This window comes from Saccopteryx bilineata, chromosome 2 (genome assembly GCF_036850765.1).
Source record: "Saccopteryx bilineata isolate mSacBil1 chromosome 2, mSacBil1_pri_phased_curated, whole genome shotgun sequence".
Classification (NCBI taxonomy): Eukaryota; Metazoa; Chordata; class Mammalia; order Chiroptera; family Emballonuridae; genus Saccopteryx; species Saccopteryx bilineata.
Genome location: NC_089491.1, coordinates 382,645,639 through 382,663,359, shown reverse-complemented (window position 1 = coordinate 382,663,359; position 17,721 = coordinate 382,645,639). Strand labels below are relative to the sequence as shown.

The 17,721-nt window shown below is 48.5% G+C and overlaps 1 protein-coding gene across 2 annotated transcripts in view; it reads right to left on the bottom strand.

Annotated features, from left to right (window-relative positions):
• The window catches only part of HLF (HLF transcription factor, PAR bZIP family member), a 57,908-nt gene extending 50,571 nt beyond the window's left edge, over positions 1-7,337 (bottom strand). Inside the window, exons 1-2 of one of the 2 annotated variants that reach the window (XM_066264005.1) lie at positions 6,792-7,337; positions 4,271-4,603 (exon numbers count right to left, since the gene is read on the bottom strand). In XM_066264005.1, the coding sequence (XP_066120102.1) occupies positions 4,271-4,603; positions 6,792-6,906 (448 nt within the window). In that variant the 5' untranslated portion in view covers positions 6,907-7,337. The remainder of the gene's footprint in view (positions 1-4,270; positions 4,604-6,791) is intronic. The other variant, XM_066264006.1, reaches the window with a different exon arrangement.
• Between the last annotated feature and the right edge of the window lie 10,384 nt (positions 7,338-17,721).

Here is a 17,721-nt window from a genome sequence, read left to right as displayed (position 1 = left end):
GTGCACAAAACAGGAAAGGGGGTTGGTGGGTAGTATGAGAATTCACAAGAACATTCACCTTGTCATTCCAAGGCGCTTGGGGCAGACCTAGAAATGCATAATATGTGACCTTATGGCTTCATTTCCTTTCACTCAGACAAGGGGCTCTAATGACACAATGCTACTGAGTATAACTCAAAAGATGCAAATAGCAGAAAACAAATGTTTAATAAAGTTGCTCTGAAACCGTCTCCTGATTAAGCCAGAGTCGTAGTTTTACAGGCTGCATGTGTGTAACTACGCTCTTGTTGACACTGTATTTCTCCTTGAAACCTCATGTCCGCTGACATTCTCGGAAAGTCTGGGCACAGAGCATTACGGGAGGCAAACAGCATCCGTGTGTGCGACAGGACCCTGCATTAAGCCCCAAGTTTGCCGTCCAAACTGGAAGTCTACATCAGGGTTCTCAACGGGGTGACTTGGCCCCCAGAGCACATCTGGCAGCTTTTCACTCGTCACAGCTGAAGTGTGTGTGTATAAGTGTGTATGTGAGTGTGAGTGTGTGTGTGTGTGCGTGCGCACGCGCGTGCGTGTGCTGTTAAACTTCCTACAATGCACAGGACGGGCCCCACTACAAGGACTTCTCTGAAACATCAATACTGCCAACTTTGAGAAATTGGGCTCTAGACAGCAACTGTCCAATTCCCGGAACGCTGAAGGCTACATCTGTGCTCTTCCCTTCTGAGGACTTACTTTCCTCGATTAACTCGCTAGTTCTCTTCTGGTCACCATTGTGATTACACAGAACAATCAAGAACTTTCTCCTAGTTCAGGTGTGCTTGCCCAACAGCGCTCACCAGGTGCACACCCCCTGGAGCTGGGCTCTGCCTGATCATCCTTATAATCACCGCGCTGTGTAAACAGCGGACAGTCATTTTATCTGCATTTGGTATTTGGAGAAGAGCTCTCGTTTTTCTCCTTTTTTTGTTGTTAGGAGTATCACTGAGGTTTCAGGTCAAGGAAGATTGTTTTAAACTGTGTTTCCATGATTGAAAAAAGACATTTAAGTGAAGAGTTTGTTGGTGGATCCTACCGCCCCCTCTGATCCTGATGCCTGTCCTTCCTCCACAAACCTAACGAATGACATTCACAGAAACTCAGGAGTCCTTCGCCATGGGCTGCAAACCTGGCTGGGGTAGCTCAAGTTCCTGAGGGTCACTGATGAAGACTGATCCTAACGAGCTCTGACACATGACTTCTACGGAAGCCTTCAATCTCCAAGCCCCGATTCTTGCTTCTCATTAGGAACCAAGGTGTGCGGACCCAAAATTTGCATGCCTCCTGGGAAAATATACAGTATTTTTAGCATGGTATATGTTGTAATTGAGAGAGCACTGAGACACACTTGTCAACTGATTTTAAGTGCTGGGATTCCAATACCCTAATTCAGTGGTTCTCAAAGTGTACGCCAGGGCGCACTGGTGCGCCCTAGAAGATTTCCAGGTGTGCCCTGTGGTATTCCAGAGAAATATGTGCCTGTTGGGAACCAAAAAACCAACAAGGTTTTTGGAGTTTAGATTTTTGGGGGACAGAGGTGTGGGGAATTGGCTGTAAGTTGACAGTCTGCCCAACCCCCCACCTCACTTGCCTGATTAGGTTGCAAAAAGTTGTTAAGCTGTGGTGCCGGATTGTTTACACTACCCCCATGTTCCCCAGAAAGACTGGAGGCAAGTTTCTTCTATCCTTTGTTTGGGGTAAAGTTAAGATGATATGTATGGTGTGGTTTTCTGCACTCAACACAATTAAGAATAAAAAGAGAGGAATTCTTCAATGTATTGATGAGGAAATGAGAGTTCGCCTTTCAAATATATGCCCAAACATTGAAGAAATCGCTAGGACATATCAGGCTCATGTTTCTCATAAACACAAGAATGAAAAAACTTAACACATTTAAGCCGGGGCCTGCCGAATTTACTAAATCTTACTAAGAATGTATCTCTCTCTCTCTCTCATATATATATATATATATATCTTTCTCTCTATATATATATGTATCTCTTTATATATATATATAAAGATAACTTTTTTGGTTTTTTTTATTTTGTAACCCCTCTTTTTTATGAATTCTAAAAAGCATAACTCAAAAAATGTAACATAAAAACATTTTTTTAATGTCAGAATAAATGTAATTTTGTCATATTTATTTTGTTTAATTACCATAAAAGCACACTTGGACTTTTTATTTTTTTCTTTAATATTTGACTTAATTATTATAACATATTTCTCAGAAATTTGTATATAGTGCGCCTACAATTATTTGTAGGATTTTAAATGTGCCCCAACTTCAAAAGTTTGAGAACCACTGCCCTAATCCAGTAACTACTGGTCCAAATCTCCTGATATTTCTCTCTAGAAAAAGAAGCTATATACTGTACCTAATTACTCTAAGAAGGTATTTCGGAAGACAGGGATTAAAATAAATGATACAAATTGACATAGACAACAACGGTCATAACTGCTTTCATTAATAACATTTGTGCTAGTCACTGGACCTTTTATACATACTGTCTTTCATTTTCACAATAACTCAATCAAATAGAAATTAGACCATGCTACACAAAGGGACACTGAGGTTCTGAGAGGTTATCACTCTGTAAGATCACACAGCTACAAAGTGATACATCTTATTCTGCTGAGCAGAATGACCAGGCACAACTATGCCATCTCACTGGGGTTCCCGGCTGTTTTGAATGTGGTAACTTTGAATGGTTCCTTATGTTGCCGACTGTCTGTTCCTGGGAAGAAATCGGAGACAGTGGCTCTGTATGTAGTTAGCAACAGGGGCTCAGGTTCACATAAAGGCGTATTCTCCCAAGTTTCTGCAGCCTCCTGGGTGGTCAGAGGTTAAGACCCAATTCTATTCCAGCCAGTAGCCCTGAGTTATCTCCTTCAAAGTAGGTTTCAGAGAAGGGGCCAGCACAGAGAGATATGAACGGGAGAGGCTGAACTCTGATGCTAATATTTCAGGGCAGGGGGTGCTCTTTCTCCTTTGCATCATATTCTTCATTTTCACCGTGCTCTGTGTCACCGAAATTCAACACGAGGCGAAGACATCGAGTTCAGGAATGGTCTCTAGCACAAGCCTCCCATTGTCCTGCTTTCTGTCTTCCCCTGCAGCTAAGGTCCTCGGCGCTGCGACCTTCCTGATAACTAATCTGGCTGAAGCACTGTTCCTGGTTACCTGTGCACGTAAGATGGTCCTTCTTCCAGTTCATTTTATACCTCAGAGTGCTCAAGGCATGAAGCCACCCCTGCCTCCACTTGTCTTTAGATCTGAGCATTTAGCGGTGGGTTTGGAAATACTGGACATTTCAGGTGACATTTCTTATCATATTTCAACACCATTTACAGACAACCGGGTGGCCTTGAGGGTTTTGATAAAAGTGGAGTAAATGTGATAAGCAGATAAAAATGAAAAAAAAAAAAAAAGGAGAGAAATGCAAAGACAATTTGGTTTATAGGAATACTAAAGAGAGAAATATGAGGTCTGGCCCTGAAAAGGGCTAAGCCGTGCTTAAAATAAAAGCTGCTATTAGATTCAATGTCTCAATCAGTGACAAGGCAGGATGAAAAGATACAAAAGCTCTCTGTGGCACACCCCTCACTGACATCACTTTTTCCTTTAGGCCAGACAAGAGCGAATGAATGGAGGCAAACTATTGCCTTCTAGAGAATCCACCCATTTCATTCTGCAAGGATTGCAGAAAAGGGACAGGAGATGAGACGGATGCCTGAATTGCCCAAACCACTTCACTGTGAGCAGGTATTTCCTAAACGGCAGTCCCTGGACCAGCTGCATCAGAATCCCCCAGGGAGCTGGTTTAAAATGCATGTTCCTAGGCCCTGGCCCCAGCCCAGAAGACTCAGATCTTCCAGGGTAGGACCATGGAACCTGCACTGAGCCCACTCCCCAGATAGTACACAAGCTCGCTGAAGTGGGATGCCACACTGGTGAGCGAAACACGGGGGGGGGGGGGGGGGGGCAAAAGCAGGCTACAGCTGTGACTATGCAACACAGAGTTTATTCCTGTATTATTATGTATTAATTAATTACTGCGTTCTTTTCCAGATGCACATCTGTAGAGCTACAATTGCCCCACCCTATACGCGGGGGCTCCCCTTCTGGAGCGAGCTCAGTCTCTAGATGAAGACTCCGTGTCCCCCCCACCCCCGCTCTGCCCCTCCCTCCAGCCTTCCTCCTGGTCTGGAGGGAGACCTGCGGAGAGTTTACCTGGTCTGACGGGGCTCTGCATACAGTTCGGGGACTGGATGCCGGGGTGAAGGGGCGCAGAGGCCCGGCTGCTGAGGTCCACGACGGAGGGGGCCGCTGCGGCAGCCGGCTGCAGCCCGGGAGGGTGAGGGCTGTGGTCCTGCTGAGGGCTGGGGGGAATGCCGTTTTCCGACAGAAACTCCTCCAGGTCCATGTATTCCAACTGGAAAGTATCTCCGTCATAGGGAAGGGTTTTGTCCCATAGGGTGGGTCCCAAGAAGGCCGACTGGGGGACCGTGGGGCTATTACTCTCATCATCCAGCTTCTTCTCCTTGTCTTTGTCTTTATTAAATGCTGCAGGAAAAGGGGGGAAAGTTGGACTTTAACGAAGAGAAAGGACCGTTTTTCTACCACCTCTCCTGGCCTCCGCTGCAATACTGCGGGTCACCAGCACCAGGGCTCTCTGGCCACTGGCTCCTGTGGATCCAGAGTTAAAAGTTCAGGCAGGACATGGATCTCTGCCTGGTTTTCAACATCTTCCTATTTACTTTGGAAAGAAAGCACAAGTCCTTGGGACAGGGCTGCAGGCCGCTCTGGGGTATAAACAAGGCGCACGGTCTCGGGGCACTATGTGAAGAGACAAAGAGTTTAGATCTGCAGTGGGAAAACAACACTTGTCATTACATAAAACTGCTGTGATTTTTTAAAGAAATTAAGCAATAACCAGGCATGATCTAGCACCTAGGAAATTGGTTACAGTAACAATATGAAGTCCCTTTAGGCTTGGAAAGCTTGTCCGTGATTCTAATTTTGGTGAAGTGGGAACTCTCCACACTCCTTTGAAACCATGTATTGACTATCTACTATATACCTGGGTCTTTCCTATATATATTATATCTATTATCTCCGAAAACCTCACAGACTCAACTTGCAAACAGCCATTATCCTCACATATAATGAAGAAATGGAGGCTCTGAGCCCTGAAGGAACCTGACCAATGTTTCATATCTGCATGGAAGAAAACAGTGCCCAGCCCGTGCTCACATGTGACTGCTTTTAAAGCCACTGGGCTCCATCCACTGTATTTTACAAAAGGAATTGTTTGTCTTTTTTGGGTTTTTTTTTAATACAAAATGTTTTCTTCCTCAAACACTTAGGCTTGATCCAGTTCACAAAAATTACACACGTATGCAACCTGTGAAAAGCACAGCTAATGGAAAAGGCGTTACTCTACACAAGCTATGATGGAAGTATGCAGCTTCCTCCGCCTGGAAGTCCTGTGGCCCCAGGAGGGCTTTTACCAGCGCTCTGAATTTCCCCCAGGCTAGGACTCGGCGCGCCGGTGGAATCTGGGATTAAGGAATTTGATTTCTGAGTTTCTCCCTCAGAGAAAGACAGAAACTCCCCGGCCATCATTTTAATCCTCTCCAGTCTCATCTCCCGAGAATGTGATTTAAGACACCCACGGATGCAAACGAGACGGCAGGCAGCACCTTCCTCCCAAGGGCTGCTCCTTTAAGGAGCCTTAGGAGGAAGGCTGCACTGCTCTGCAGACCTCCGACTGAACCCCTAAACTTCTGCCACGCAACAGGTTGTCCCCCGCTAGGAAAGAACGGGCGAGCACTCCCAAGCTATCTGTAGCCAAATGATCTCTCAACACTTGACACTCTGAGCCGCGCGGTCTGCACTGACTACTGCGATCGAGCAAGCCAGGAGCCGCATCAGCCCGGATGACCGACCCCTGGCCGCACCAGCTCGGTCCAGCGCCCCCTGGCACGACCCCTCGGCTCCCGCCGCAGCCAAGGGTGCCCGGGGAAGGTTTGGGACTTACCGAGAAAGGGCTCGAGCCAGAGGAGGCTCCTGCGCGGTTACACGTGAGCCTGCTCCTCTCTCCCCTCCCACCGAGAAAGTGCACCGGGAAAGTCTCGGCGCTGGAGGCGTGCACGGCGTCCCGTCGAGAGAAAGCTCCCCCCACCCGCCGCCAGCCCTCGCCCCCCTTTCCCGGCTACTCTCCACCGGAGAACGCGCTTCTCCGCGCGCTCACACCTCGTGAGTTCCAAATCCTAACCAATAACAGGAACAGTAGTGGGATCCCCACACCCGCCTGGACGCTGAGCCCCCCCACCCCGAGACTCGAACCCCCACCCGCAGGGAAGCACCCCTCCGGGCTCTCCTCCCCAGCCCGAGCAGCTCTGCCCTCGCGCCGGCGGCTCCACTCCGCGGGCGGATCAGCCTCAGTGTCGGCAACACTGCCCTGTCTGGTTCCATCTCCCACCTGCGCCGCGGGCGCGCGACCCAGGGATGCCGGGCCGGGTCCCCAGCGCTATGGGAAACGCTGCTCAGTGAGGGTTGGGGTCCCCATTTTTCGAGGAGGGGTGGGGCGGTGGACGAGCTCCTCTGTGTCATTAAAGCGGGGCCAGGGGGCCGGGGGCCGGAGGAAGCTGGATGCTCCGGCCAGCGAGCGGGGGCACCCTGCCCGGGAGGGGGACCCCGGGAGCGCCGTCCCTTCCCAGAGCGGGGCAGCCCGGAGGGCAGCGCTCACCGTCTTCGTGGTGGAGGGGGAGCTTCAGCGGGTTCTCCAGCAAGGACCTGAGCACGCCGTAGGGAGGCGGGAGGAAGGTGGGGTTCAGGGGGAGCGGTCGGGACATTTTCTCCATCGCGGTGCAAATTTTTTTCTTTTGAAAAATAAGCCCCCAAAATGTTGCTGAGCTTTCTCCTCCGTCCTTTCCCAAAAGTACTTGCTTGGAGGCCAGGGAAGAAAAATAATTACTTATGTCTTTATAAATACATCTGCATAAAAAAAAAATTAAAGCAGAAAACTTTCAGGTTTCCAGTGCAGACGGTCTTCGGAGAGCGCGCCAAGTGCCCGCCGGCTCTTCGGCGACGTGCGGGATGCTCTCACCTGCCTTGAACCCCTCCGTCTTGCAAAATGTTCAAAATTGCAAAAAAAAAAAAAAAAAAAAAGAAAGACAAAATATGCAGACGGCCGCAGACGGGCAGAAAACACCGCGCCAACGCGGCCCCGTCCCGCCAGCACCCGAAGCCACGCGCGGTCCCACCCACCCCCCTCCCCGCGCCGGCGGCCGCTGCTCCCCCGCGCTCCGCGGCCCCGCAGCGCCCGGCTCAGCGCGTCCGGCGGCCCATGTGCCGCGGCCCTGACAAGAGTGACGTCAGGGCCCGCACCGCGCGCCGATAGGCGTACAGGGGGCGGGGCCAACGCGCAGCTCCGCCCCCCGCCCCGCCCGCCGCCGCGGCGTGTTTAGCGTTGTCGCGCGCGTGAATTTTCCCGGACTGTGCGGAGCTGGCAGGTTGCAGATTCCCAGGGCCAACGACCTGAGCTAAGAATCTGCTTTTTTTTTTTTTTTTTTTTTTTAAGAGTGTGAAGAGGAATGAGGAATTTGTTTCAGTAGTTTTCAACCTGGGAATAACCTGGGAAGTTTAAAAAATCCAGATACCCAGGCCGCATCCCAGATCTATTAAGTCAGACACCTCTTGTGCTGACATCCAGGCATCATTAGTTTTTAAAGCTCCCCGGTGGTTCCAATGAGCCGTCAAGTTAGAAAACGACAAGTTTAGACCAACTGAAGGCAAATACTCTTCTAAATATTTCTCTTGGCCTCAGCAAGCTTAGCACCACTCCTCATCCTCTCTCGACCCTCAACCACTGAAAATTGTTACTTACTGGAAGTTCTCATAAGATACAAAAAGAGTGGAGAGGGGAACACGGGATAAACGCTGTGAACTGTTTCCCACGCTGTCACGGAGGTATCAACCGGGATACACAGTTGCCCGCCACTGAATGAGGGCAGAAGAGACACACGCACTGAATGGGGTTTTTGGAATATTTGTTCTGGGAGAGGACAGATGACCATACGTGGGTCAAGTTACAAGGTTGCACGGTAATTAAAATAGTATTCCTCCAAGGGGGTCTCGGCTTTCATTGCCACCCACTGAAGCGCTGGTGGCCCCATAGCAGAAATGGTCTGTGCACCCCTGGCTTCAGGGTAGGTGGAACCCCCTCCTAACCTGGGGTGGGCCCTGGATGATGACGTCATGCCTGGAGAGCTCCAGGCAAGTGGGTTCCTCCTGAGCCGTCAAGTTAGAAAACGACGAGATTCTGGTAGTATGATCTCAGGAGGGTCTGCCAGAAGGAACGGGCACGAATTAAAGAAAATGTTCTTACAGTGAGATGTGAAGGCCATCACAGATACAAAGGCCTCCATGAAGGCTGCCCCTGGGATGGAATATGGCAGAGTCTTTGTGCGTTCTTCTTCCCTGGAGTCCCCCAGGAGGGCAATGTAAGAGAGAAGGCGCCTGGAAGCCAGGAGACCAGGAGTGCCACACAGGTGCAGGGTGTCCCCAGCACAGTGACTCTGACAAGTGACTGTCCCTCTCTGAGCTACAATTTCCTCATGAAAGGACATATAATCAAACTACCCCCCCCACTCAAAAATTATAACAAAAAGTAAGGTAATGTTCTAAGTGGTGGTGTTATAATGTTTCAGATTTCAGCCAGCTTCCGAAAGCATCAGACTGTTAGCTAACACCACATACATTTACTGAGCATCTATCGATATATGCCAGAGCCCACGCTGGGACTAGGGAGAAAACGCTGACTAAGACTATTCTAAGCCTCAAGATTTATAGTTGAGGGTCTGGTATATTTACAAACATAAAAAGTTTTCGAAGAGTACAAATGGATAGATAGAGGTGACATGGGTGCTGGCATTAGGGGAGGGGGTCCAGAGAAGGTGTCTAAGCTGGGCATGGAGCTAATGGTCTTTCGTGACTCTGCACATCCCTCGGTGTTATTATATTGTTCTTCACAGAAGAAGGGACTTCCTTTCTATCCCTTTGGAGAGGCAAGGGCCATTTCCCTGTCTTCATTCCCACCTACCTGTGAACCCCAAAAACCTAGTGGCCAAACACAGCTACTTCACTACTCATCACACTGCAATCCGGGCTGGGCTAAGCTCGGACGCTGAGATGACCGGCCTTCTCTTCGGCTCCATGCAGTGCCAAGACCTCTCTGTTGTCACATGGCTGCCTCACATGGTTCCTTCACGTGGTCTGTCCAGCAAAGCAGTCAGACTTCGTACATACAGCAGCTCAGTGCTGCCACGGGCTAGCAATCCAAGGTAAGGCCCCCGCTGGGTAGTGCTCTCCAACACCTTGCATGCTAATGTTCAACTGGTCAAAGTGAGACACGTGGCCAAGCCTTGAGTCATTGTGGGAAGGGACTACACAAGGGCATGGCAGCTAGGTGGCATAGTTCATTGTGTGTGTATGTGTATGGGGTGGAGGTCTCCATAGTAACAGTCTGGCACAATCATTCAGTTATTTTACCTTCAAATAGAGGCAAACAAGATCAGAGACTTTATCCAACGTTGCTGGGCAGAGCCAGGACTTGCACCAAATCCCCTGACCAGAAGTCCAGAAGTCCAGCGTGTCCTTGGATGAACATAGGCCCACTTGGTCAGTCATTCATACTAGTTTAAAACAACTTGGGAAAGCTCTAAGTGGAGTACAAAGATAAATCAGACAGAGAGATCCTCTCGGATGGGCACTTACACACTAGCAGGGGATGTGGCACGTGTAACCATGATACAATTTTGGAATGATGTTATAAGAGAAACATAGAAAGAGAACCGCAGAGGTTTGGAGGATGAAGAGATTCATTTGGGGAAGGGAGCCGGCAAAGTTCTTCAAGCCAGGACATCAAGGATGGCCACACAGAAATCAGGGGTGGGGACAGGAAATAGGCAACATGGAAGGGAATGACACAGGTAAAGATACGGAGAAAAGAAACTGGCAAGTACAACGATTTTTTTTATAAATAAATTTTTATTAATTTTAATGGGGTGACATCAATAAATCAGGGTACATATATTCAAAGAAAACATGTCCAGGTTATCTTGTCATTCAATTATGTTGCATATCCATCACCCAAAGTCAGATTGTCCTCCGTCACCTTCTATATAGTTTTCTTTGTGCCCCTCCTCCTCCCCCTTTCCTCTCCCTCCTTCCTCCCCCCCATAACCACCACACTCTTGTCCATGTCTCTTAGTCTTGTTTTTATGTCCCACCAATGTATGGAATCATGTCGTTCTTGTTTTTTTCTGATTTGCTTATTTTACTCCGTATAATGTTATCAAGATCCCACCATTTCAACAATTTTTTTTATTTTAATATTTTCCCTTTTTATTGAATTGATTGGGGTATCAATGGTTAACAAAATTATCCAGGTGTCAGGTACACAATTCTACAACAGATTGGACACTGCATTGTGTGGCCACCGCCTCAAGTCAAGTCTCCATCCATCACCCTGTATCCCCTTACATTCCCTCCCCCACCCCCACCCCTTCTCCCAGCAATCACCACACTGTTGTAGCGTCCACGAGATTTTTCTCTTTTTCTTTTTTGCTCAATTCCTTCACCAATGCAGCCCTCTTCTCACGCCCCCCCCATAACCCCCCCTCCCACACACACACACAACAGCTGTCAGCCTGTTCTCTCTGAGTCGGCAGACACAGTTTGTAAACATTTGCTCATCTCTCTTGGATAAACTAATGCGAGCGGACCTGCTGTATCATCGGGTAGATGCATGTTTCAGAAAACCTTAGTTTTCTGAAGTAGGTGGATTATCCTGCATTTCCTGCGGCAATTGAGGACTCTGGGTTCTCACCAACATCTGGTAGTGTTGATTTTTTAAAACGTTAGCCATTCCAGTGGACAGCGACATCTCACTGTGCTCTTAAATTTGAGTTTTCCTGATGACAAATGATACTGAGTACTTTTCCATGGGTTTATTAGTCATTTGTATATCTTCCTTTATAAAATGTCTGTTTGGCCCTGGCCAGTTTGCTCAGTGGTAGAGCGTCGGCCTGGCATGCGGAAGTCCCGGGTTCGATTCCCGGCCAGGGCACACAGGAGAGGCGCCCATCTGCTTCTCCACCCCTCCCCCTCTCCTTCCTCTCTGTCTCTCTCTTCCCCTCCCGCAGCCGAGGCTCCATTGGAGCAAAAGATGGCCCGGGCACTGGGGATGGCTCTGTGGCCTCTGCCCCAGGTGCTAGAGTGGCTCTGGTCGCGACAGAGCGATGCCCCGGATGGGCAGAGCATCGCCCCCTGGTGGGCATGCCGGGTGGATCCTGGTTGGGCGCATGCGGGAGTCTGTCTGACTGCCTCCTCGTTTCCAGCTTCAGAAAAATACAAAAATAAAGAAAGAAAGAAATAAAACAAAATAGAAAATAAAATAAAATAAAATGTCTGTTCAATTTCCTTGCCCATTTTTAAATTGGGTTGTTTTGTCGTTTTACTATTGAATTTTAGGAGTTTAAAACTACATTTTGGATACAGGTTCTTTGCACTTTATCCAAGAATTTATTTGCCTAATAATTTTCTTAACATTGTTTTTCAATGAGCAGAAGTTTTTAATTGGATGAGTTCAATTTACCAATTTGTTTTGCATGATTTTTACCTTCTGTAAACTAAGAAACCTTTGACTACCCCACTCTTAGAGGTAGTTCCCTCTAAAACTTTTAGTACTAAAAGTTGAATTTATTAAAAGTTTAATTTTTCTACTTAGGTCTCTGACCCATTTCAAATTATTTTGGGGGGTATAGTATTGAGGTACAGGTTGACATTTGTTTTTGTTTTTTCCCAGGGGCCACCCAATTACTCTACTTGAAAAGACTTTTATTTCCCACTTTGAATTGCTTTGGTGCATTTATTGAAAACTATTGGACTATATATCTGTGTGTGACCAGAACCTTCGAACCCAAGGGAAAATGTGTGCTTTATCTCCAAGTACAGAATAATGCTATTTCTAAGCTTACTGGGTTCTGATTCATCTCCAGCAACGAAACAAAGTTCACCAGAGTTCATGGCTAAAATGAATGGCTCAAGGGGAGGTAGGAGAGAGTAAAGGGGGGGAGAAGGAGACTTGACTTGGAGTGGTGAGCAGTGAACAGATGATGAATTATTGAATTGTACATCTGAAACCTGTATAATTTTATTAACCAATGTCACTCCAATAAATTCAAGTTATTTTAAATTATTATTATTTTTTTTATTAAGTGAGAGGCGGGAAGGCAGAAAGACAGTCTCCCACATGCTCCCCGACTGGGATCCACCAGTCAAACCCCCTACCAGCAATGCTCTGCCCATCTGGGGACCGTTGCTCCATTGCTTGGCAACCAAGCTATTTTAACGCCTGAGTCAGAGGCTCCATGAATCCATCCTCAGCTCCCGGAGAACAACTTGCTTGAACCTTTCGAGCCAGGGCTATGGGAGGAGAAGAGAGACAGAGAGAGAGAGAGAGAGAGAGAGAGAGAGAGAAGGGGGAGGGGGAGGGGATGGGTAGAGAAGAAGGTGGCCACTTCTCCTGTGAGCCCTGATTGGGAATCAAACCTGAAACTTCCACACACCAGGCTAATGCTCTACCACTGAGCCAACCAGCCAGGGCCAAATTTGATTTAAAGAAAATGAGAAGACTAGAAGTTGGGTACACAGCTAACAGTCTGCCATGGGAAAGAAAGAACAAACAAGCAATGTGAATAATAGTCTTTGTCCCTAGAATACTTGGCCACAGAATATAATTATTTCAATACATAAATTTACTTGAAAAATGAAACAAAATAAAGCGAATGGTTCACTTCCAGTGTCTCATGCGTTTTCTTACAAGTCTTTCTCCAAAGCTGTCCACATAACTTACAGCAGAGCCTGCAGGCAGAAGCCATGGCCCGTTTGCTTCCCATGTATCTGAGCAAATAATCACGTCTACTGCATACTTTTGGTTCCAACCATCAGTATATCAGTGTTCCTATCCTAACCTGTCTATGCTTGAAAAAAAAAGGCAAGAAGGCCAAAATAAAATCTCCTTGTTGGAAAAATCCAAGTAAATAAATATTATAAGAACATTTGACAAGTCAGTGGGAACCCCTCCAATCGCCTCTCCGAGGAGGGAAGGAGAGCGAAGGCACCGGAGGTGTGGAACTGTTCTAAAAATAGGAATGACCACAGAAGAAAGGGTTCTCAGAATCGACTTCTTAAGAGATGCCAGCCCAGCCCAGCTTTGCCCTGGAGCCCTGGCAGTCAGCCTCTGCCCAGCCAGTGGTTTCCACCTGCTCTTTCCTTCCAGGAGTTGGAAGAATGAGGTTGCTATAGGAGCCTGGTTTGGAGCCGGGGAGGGCGGGAGGCAGGTGTGAGGCAGCCCCGCTGGCACTAGCCCTGCAGATCTACAGGGAGATCTGTGCAGTGGAAGCATTGTCTGGGTTTCGGATTCCCAGTGGGTGTGAAACCGTGTTGAGCACACAATGCCCGCCACTGTGCCCTACCAGGGCCGGGAGCCCGGGGTGGCTGGAGGTAAGCAGTGTGGTTGCGAAGGGCTTTCTATGCCAGCCAGCCAAACCTCTAGAACCTGTTTATCTTGTTGCCAGAAAGGGCACTTTATCCAGGGAATTAATTCCGAAGTGAGAGGCAGCACATGGAAGTTCGGCTGGATACACCCAACTCAGCTTGTCCCATTCCTCCTTCCTCAAACCTCTGACTCGACCAAAAACTCCAAAAAAGAAAAAGTATATTTCATGAGCTTACCTATCGGAGACCCCTCTGATCTATCGCTCGGTGAAGGAACATGCCAGCCAACAACAATAAACCATGTGCTGGGGGTCCTAAGCTCTCCTCCAAAGGACAGTTCATAGAAAGGACCATGGGGGGCTCTCCAAGCCCTTCTCGGGGTCCCAGGGGCACTAGGAGGTTTCAGTGGGAGAGACTAAGACAGGCAGATATAAAACGTAGTAAGGCCAGCATGTGTGTGCTTAAAAGTCAGAGGTTCATGTACATGTGATAGGAAGGAAGGTGAGGAAATTGTGTAGAAGAGAGAGAGAGAAAAGAAGAAAATATGTGGCAAAGGCAGAGGGGGGAAAAATCAATACAGGGTAGTTGAGCACCAGCTTTGGGGCCAGACATACCTCGGGTGTTTACTATTATTCCTACTAAAATAATAACAGCACAAAAGAGAAGAAGGAATGTGTGCCTAATGGTGGTCTGGTGCAGCATTCAACACTTCAGATACTTAGTGTCTCATGTGTTACTTACAACAATTATAGGGCATGTAGCACTTTTACCCCAGTTTTACAGAGGGGAGCAGTGAGTCCCAGAGAAATCAGTGACTTGTCCTGGCCCCCTGGCTAGCCAATGCTCAGAGAAGCTCAGAGTTAAAAACGGCTCAGCTGGACTCCAAAGCTTGTGTTCTTCACCTCTCTGCAGTACAGTCGGACATCCATCCATCGGACGCACTGGGCTTCCAATGAGTTCAAATCCTGCCTCTGTCCCGTGACCTTGGGTAGCCTCTCTGATCTCGGTTTTCTGTATGTGAAATGTAAAATAATGCCTGCGCTTCCCAGCTCTCCTGGCGGCTAGGAGCCCTAACTGAGATAACGCATCTGGAGGTGCTCGGTACATTGTGAAGGGTTAACGGGAGGTGAGCGCTGGTTACTGGGGCAGATTTGCATTTTCTGGGTTCTCCGCTCCTTTGCAGAGGTGTTCCCACTGTGAGCTTGCATATCTATTTATTTAATCCATGATGTTAGAGGCTACTTTTCATCCAAACACTCGTGCCCTTTCTTCTTCTAACCTTACTCTCTCTCCAAGGGCAGCCTTCCGTTGTCCCCAGTTTCTAAAAGAAATCCGAGTTTGAAGTTCAATGAGAAAAATAAAATACAGCAAATTCCAAATCGCCCCTTCACCAGAATAGGGAGGGGGTTTTTTCCCATTTCCCATATCTTACTGAGGGGTAAGAAATAGAAATTTGTGGGTTCATTAGCACTTGAAGTTATTTCTAATCTAGTAAATAGAGCTGAACTAGAGAGAGCTGAGTCCTAGAGACAGGGAATCATCGTGACTCAGAATCTAGTCTCCCACCTGCTCAGGATCCGGGGTGGATCGAGCTTAGCAAAACCAACTTACATCAACCACGCCCGAAAATATAATTTCCAGGCTGCACGGCAGGCTCTTTTAGGTACAAAGGAAACAGAAGACCAGATGTCCTGAGGTGTTGAGAATTTATTGTTAGGCTAAGCAGGCGAACACCCTGTTAAGATGATGTACAATATATAGTACATGCTCTCATGGACCAAGTTCTTCCATGATCAGCACCTCCTACAGACCATGGGGACCTGGAACAAGGGCCTTTCATCATGCAGAAATGCAGGACCAACTTCCATCCATCCACTGTGTCTTCATCCCCTAAGGTTCAGAGCCACGGACACTGCCGCCACCTCATACAGAGTCCTTGCATTGGGTGGGGTTTCGCATGAGTCATCTCATCAGTGATTGGCTGACATTGTGCCTCTAAGGGGATGTCTCTGTTGGCACATTGGTTACTGGTTCAGTTACTAGAGGCTGAGGCATCTGGTTTAACTCCGACACATGGCACAAATCATGTACAACCAGCTTAGCTTGGCATGGCTTTCCTTTAGAAAGGAGCGCCGGGCATGCCAGCTACGTTGAACTTCAAGCAGCGCTTCAAACTTTGTGTCGGCTGGCCAGTGTGCTCCCTGCCTGGCGGGGATACTCCCCATGGACGCTTTCTGCTGAGCACGGAATCGGAGGGAGGCAAGTGAGTCGGCCGGCTTTAACGACATCAGGCAGTGCCAGCCGGGTGCACACAGCCTCCCTGTGATTTCTTTCCAAACGAGAAACGGTGCGGATGTAGACATTTCCATCGCTGGAACTCGGAGGAGCGGGGGGAGCGGGGGAAGCGGGAGAAAGGGTCCTGCCTGGCCCCAGGAGGGTTCAGACCTCCTCACTCACGCGGACACACACTCTCAGGTCCTTTATTCCTGCTGTCACATCTCACAGGCGTCACAGCTGCTGGCCTCTGCACAGGGCTGGGGCAGCCTTCCTGACTCCTTGCACCCCATAGTGACGAGGCTCCTCGCACACTATTCCCCATCTGTCAGTGCTTCTTCTTGGTCGGACAGGGAACGTGGAGACTGATGGGCTTTCAGCAAGCGACACCCTGCCCCTCTTCATTGCACATGACACTGCCGGAGCGCTCTCCTGGGTCCGTGCTGTGCTGGGTGCTGAGGATTCAAGCCAAGAAGGAAGCGAAGTCTGGGCTTCCTGGCAGTGAGGTGAGGAGACAGCCACTTAACCAGACACCCATCTCAGGGAGATTTGTAGAACTGACAGATAGAAAGGGAGTGTGAACAGGGAAGTAACAAATGCCGTTAGGGCTTAGGGAAGTCTTCAGCGGGGGCTCTGCAGACAGAGCAGGAGTAGATCAGGGAGCTGGGGTGGGCGCGGGGGGGGGGGGGGGAGGGACACACCAGGACAGGGTAACAGGCACAAAATGGCACAGTCGGGACTACAAACTGCCTACTTCTCTGGAATGCAAAGTTGACTAGAGGAAGAATAATACCAGTAATCGTAACAATAACAACTACTGTTTGCAGAGCACTGACAAGGCCAGGCCCTGTGCAAAATGCTTTGCACGCATCATTGAAGTGCCTCTTCAGAATAACACTATGAGACAGGTATTAACACTTCTTATTGATGACAAGTCTTGGTTGTGTCATGAAGCAGTCACAGGGCCTGAGGCAAATGGGGCAGTGGGGGGGGGGTGAAGCCCATTCATTGCCTTCTCACTGTCACTTGCTTCTCTCCGAGTGTTCTCATTCTCTCTCTGCAAACTGGCTTCATCCGTGCTCTGGGGCGTGTGAGTTCCCGCAGTTCAGGAGTTTGACATCTTTGGCTTTCCTCCACTGGAGAGGGACTAATACTCTCTGTTTTTGTTTAAAAGAAATCCTGGTCAGCCTGATCTGTGGTGGCGCAGTGGATAAAGCGTCGACCTGGAACGCTGAGGTTGCTGCTTCAAAACCCTGGGCTTGCCTGGTCAAGGCACATATGGGAGTTGATGCTTACTGCTCCTCCCCCCTTTCTCTCTCTCATTCTTTCTCTCTCTCATCTCTAAAATTAAAAAAATTATATATATAAAAAAAGAAATCCCAGTCAAAGGCTCAGATGAGCCTACCTAGATGAGCTGTCCATTTCTGGATTAATTAGCACTGGCCTGGGGACAGTTAGAATGTGACCACCCCTACTGGGACCACATGTCAGAGCGGAAGAAAGAGCAGGTCCCAAAGGGAGGGAATCTTTGGCTGATGAAGTCATGTGCCCCTTGCCTTCTTCCTTCTACAGATGGGGGCATTCAAGCTTTGCGAGGCTAAGTGACATGCTGAGGTCACACAGCTCATGAGTAGCAGAAACCGGAATCCAAACCAAGTTTTTCTCAGTGGTTCTCAAAACAAAGAGAAGACTTTGTCCCTCCCATAGGGGACATCTGACAATGTTTGGAGAGATTTCTGCTTGGGACAACTCAGGGCTGGGGGGGCCATCTCTGGCATCCAGTGGGTAGAGGCCAGGATGCCGCTGACATTCTACGATGCCTAGGGCAGCACCCCACAAAA